The sequence below is a fragment of the Camellia sinensis genome, chromosome 5 (genome assembly GCF_055761805.1).
Source record: "Camellia sinensis isolate YWXY chromosome 5, ASM5576180v1, whole genome shotgun sequence".
NCBI classification, from domain to species: domain Eukaryota; kingdom Viridiplantae; phylum Streptophyta; class Magnoliopsida; order Ericales; family Theaceae; genus Camellia; species Camellia sinensis.
The window spans coordinates 101,740,906-101,744,805 of NC_138965.1; the positions used below are offsets into that span (position 1 = coordinate 101,740,906).

Below are 3,900 nucleotides of genomic sequence, written 5' to 3' on the forward strand. Positions count from 1 at the left end.
CTCTCTCAATCCTCTCTAAACATTGAATCTCACATTCAAATCTCACAGATTCACCGATTTCGAAGCTCTACCTCCACCATCATCTGCACCGGCGAGGTAGCGAGATTCATCGATTCACCGATTTCATAGATTCACCGATTCAAATCTCACAGATTCACCGATTTCAGATCGATCTGCACCTCCACCGCGATTTCGATTCAGATCGGTCTGCACTGCCAGCCCGATTTCGATTCTCTCTCTCAGAGATTCATCTTTGATTTCATCTCAGAGCAATTTTGATTTCTCTCTCTCTCTCGATTTCAAAGCTCCACCGCCACCACCATCTATGCAAGCTTCCATGGCTTAGCACCTCATCTTCTTATCTCTTCCACTTTGTATATGCATATACATATATGTATATTTATCGATTCTCTCATGTACATACACGTATCTGTATAGACACCGATCGATAATGGAGCAGAGCTTCTTTGATTTGATCTATTTTCTACACTGCCCAGGCCTCGCCGAGACATTCCTCGACATTTTACTCTCCTCAGTCCCGATTTGGCTCGCTGTCATGGTCGGCCTTGTTATCGGTTGGTCCTGGAGCCCTAGGTGGATCGGTTTTTAGCCGCACATCATGTTCGGTTTCTTCTATATAGGTGTGTGTATACATTAGTACTAACATTTTATAAATTTAGTGAGCAATCATTTTAGTTGTTGAGGTTTTTAATGTAATCTTTGGGATAATAAAGTATTTTTCATTGATTATAGGTCGGCTTCCTAACACAAAGAGGTTGAATTTGGAAGCTGTAGGTGTTGAGCTTGAAGAGATGGGAGTCGTAAAGGTTAATAACTTTTTCTTCGTCTTTTCTTGGATTTGTTGTTCTTTGATGTGATGATGTGTGTATGCATTGGCAGTGTTTAAAAAATTATGAACAAGAGTGAGATTGTATTTATGAGGGTTTTTTTTTTTTTGGCGTTAGTTTTTAAGTGTTATGTGTATCAGAGATGGTTGAGTTTATTTTGGGGTTTTTTCACAGCATTTGCTCACTATTACTTCTCCCTTGTTTGGTTAACAATGTTTTCACCTCAATATAATATTTCGTGGTCTATTTGATGTTGGTGATTCAAAATTGTTTTGCTTGTGAAAAAAATGTTTGTACCATGAGAAGTTAACTTCTTTGAGGTTCCCTACCCCTTTCATCTTGTATTTCAGGTGGATGAGTTCTCTCGCACAAACGTTCCTAGCATATGGGCTGTTGGTGATGTCACAAATAGATTGAATCTTACTCCCGTGGCCTTAATGGAAGGCACCTGCTTTTTAGTATGTGCTCAATCTGTACCCTGATTAGTTATCATCATTGAATTCTCATTTTGTTTTTTCCCGTTATTAATTCATCACTCAATTCTTTGCTTTGCTTGCAGAAAACTGTTTTTGGTGGGCAGCCTACCAAACCTTACTACAGCAATGTACCTTGTGCTGTATTCTGGTAAAGTTTCTTCTGTTCTAGCAAATGCTTCATTTTTCTTCCCTCATATAATTCACCTGAGAGTATCCATCAGTATAATGGAAGTGCTAAAATTGTTCTTGGTGCAGTTTTAAAGTTTTTATTCGTATTCAGAGCTTGATAGAAATAAGTTGTTCCAGTAGTTTCATTTTTCTAATGAACCAATTCTGTTTATCTTTTTTATTGAAATTTGTTTGTGATATATGATTAGCTTGTGTTTTTTTGTTGTTTTACAGCATACCACCTCTTTGTGTTGTTGGATTAAGTGAAGAAGAGGCTATTGAGCAAGCAAAGGGTGATATTTCGATTTTTACGTCAACGTTCAATCCTATGAAGAACACTGTCTCAGGGTATGTGATTGGACATCTAATTTAGTAGATAACTTTATAAGCTTAGAGGGAAACAAATTACCTTCTTGGTGTAGGAATTTGTTGTAATGTCATGGCTTGCAAGGCAAGGGATTTAGAATTTCTTCTTTTGACATTCCTAATGGTTCAGTACTTTGAAGTCATTGGATTTTTTTTCTAGAAAACATGATTATCTGTGGAATTCCATTTGACGCAATTATGTATACAGACGGCAAGAGAAAACGGTTACGAAGCTTGTTGTTGATTCTGAGACAGATAAAGTTATTGGAGCATCCATGTGTGGGCCAGATGCACCTGAGATTATGCAGGTATCATTGTCTTTATATTGGGTTTCATAAAGTTCTTAACCTTCAGCTACGTATAGGTTTGAATTCTTCATTCACTTGGAACTAGATAATTCATATTTTGTTATGATCCTGAATGGATCATTGTATTGGCACTTGAGCACTACAAAATGAAATCCATTAAAGTTCTACCATGATACCTTTGTGTAGAATCTGTGACAACATCACACTACAGCCTCCATTGCCAAAAATAAAAATAACAAAGGGAAAGTGGATTCCTTTGCTTCAGTCCTCTTGAAGTGAATAACATCCGTTAACAAGCATTAAAAAGTTTGCTTTTTAATTGCCACCTGTTCTGTTCACTGGTAATATCTAGAACCAGATGAAATTGGCTTCTTTGATATTTTATGTGCTACAATGGGGATTGCCTGAGCCTGAGTGCTGCTTAATTATATATGTTGATTGATGTCTATATATGCAGAGCTTCTGATATTGTCTGAATTATCCTTTACAGGGCATTGCAGTTGTACTCAAGTGTGGAGCAACCAAGGCACAATTTGATAGCACGGTAAGTTGGTCTTCACTCTTCAAGACTTACACTACTAACTGAAATCTGACGACATGACTCATTCTGACCAACGTTCCCGCGCTACCCTCGTGTTTTTTAATCTGGCATCTGAATTTATGTTTGTTGAACTGTTAGAGATTCTTGTAAGAATGTTTTGCTGGGATCATTTACTGTTAACCCTATGTGGATTGTTGCTTCATTAACCTTCTGATTATTTCAACTTTCATTGATAACTGTTATTAAAGGTGATTTTCTTTTTTTTTGGGTGACAGTTAGGAATACACCCTTCTGCTGCAGAGGAATTTTTCACTATGCGCACAGCAACGAGGCGTATTGCTAAACCGAAAAATCTTTAAATATGAATTGCTTATAGAAAAATTCAACTATAAGTTGTAAAAGGCATTCTTAGACAGGTAATTTGTTTCATATTAAACTGAAAATAGGAAATTGGAGACAAGAATTTGAGATGGGTCTCTGCAATAAAAGATTTGATACTTTCATGAAAAACATCAGTGTGAACTATTGATATTATTGATTAGAAAATGGTTAGCTATTCCCTAGACCCTCCTGCCATTATTGACATGGAAAATGAACTATTGTGATTTGTATCAGGAACGCTTTCCAGATCCAAAATCTTTAGTGAAAGATCTACATCTCACTAGATTCAAAGCAATCTGGATGCTTGACCCAGGGATCAAACATGAAGAAGGATACTTTGTTTACGATAGTGGTTCTGAAAAAGATGTATGGATTGAAACAGCTGATGGAAAGCCTTTTGTTGGTAGATCACTTTATGTCTTTACATTCATGCTTGACCTAGGGATCAAACATGAAGAAGGATACTCATTTTCAAGTTTTAACTTTGTTTTTTAGGGGAGGTTTGGCCTGGGCCTTGTGTTTTCCCTGACTTCACACTGTCTCATTAATGGTGGGCTAGTTTAGTGAAAGATTTCATTTCTAATGGTGTTGATGGGATTTGGAATGATATGAATGAACCAGCTATTTTTAAGGTGATGCTTAGAACTTTTCCTCCCTTGCTTGCATATTTTTTAATTTGTTCATGGTCTTAGCATGTTTCTTCACAGACTGTAACAAAGACGATGCCTGAGACTAACGTGGATCGTGGAGATATTGAACTTGGAGGTTGTCAAAATCACTCGCATTATCACAATGTATTATCCACAGCTCTA

At 37.0% G+C, this 3,900-nt stretch overlaps 1 protein-coding gene across 1 annotated transcript; it reads left to right on the plus strand.

The window, feature by feature from the left end:
• The first annotated feature begins 451 nt into the window (after positions 1 to 451).
• Positions 452 to 3,066, plus strand: LOC114268940 (glutathione reductase, cytosolic-like). The gene is made up of 8 exons (XM_082871933.1): positions 452 to 575; positions 754 to 827; positions 1,199 to 1,306; positions 1,408 to 1,472; positions 1,727 to 1,840; positions 2,067 to 2,166; positions 2,657 to 2,710; positions 2,983 to 3,066. The coding sequence occupies exons 1-8, from the start codon at positions 452 to 454 to the stop codon at positions 3,064 to 3,066; spliced, it is 723 nt and encodes a 240-aa protein (XP_082728059.1).
• Positions 3,067 to 3,900: the final 834 nt, after the last annotated feature.

Coding starts and splice junctions, on each gene's coding strand:
- LOC114268940 (XM_082871933.1), top strand. CDS start 452: ATGGAGCAGAGCTTCTTTGATTTGATCTATTTTCTACACTGCCCAGGC. Junction 1,841..2,066: donor ATGAAGAACACTGTCTCAGG/GTATGTGATTGG, acceptor TTATGTATACAG/ACGGCAAGAGAAAACGGTTA. Junction 2,711..2,982: donor AGGCACAATTTGATAGCACG/GTAAGTTGGTCT, acceptor TTTGGGTGACAG/TTAGGAATACACCCTTCTGC.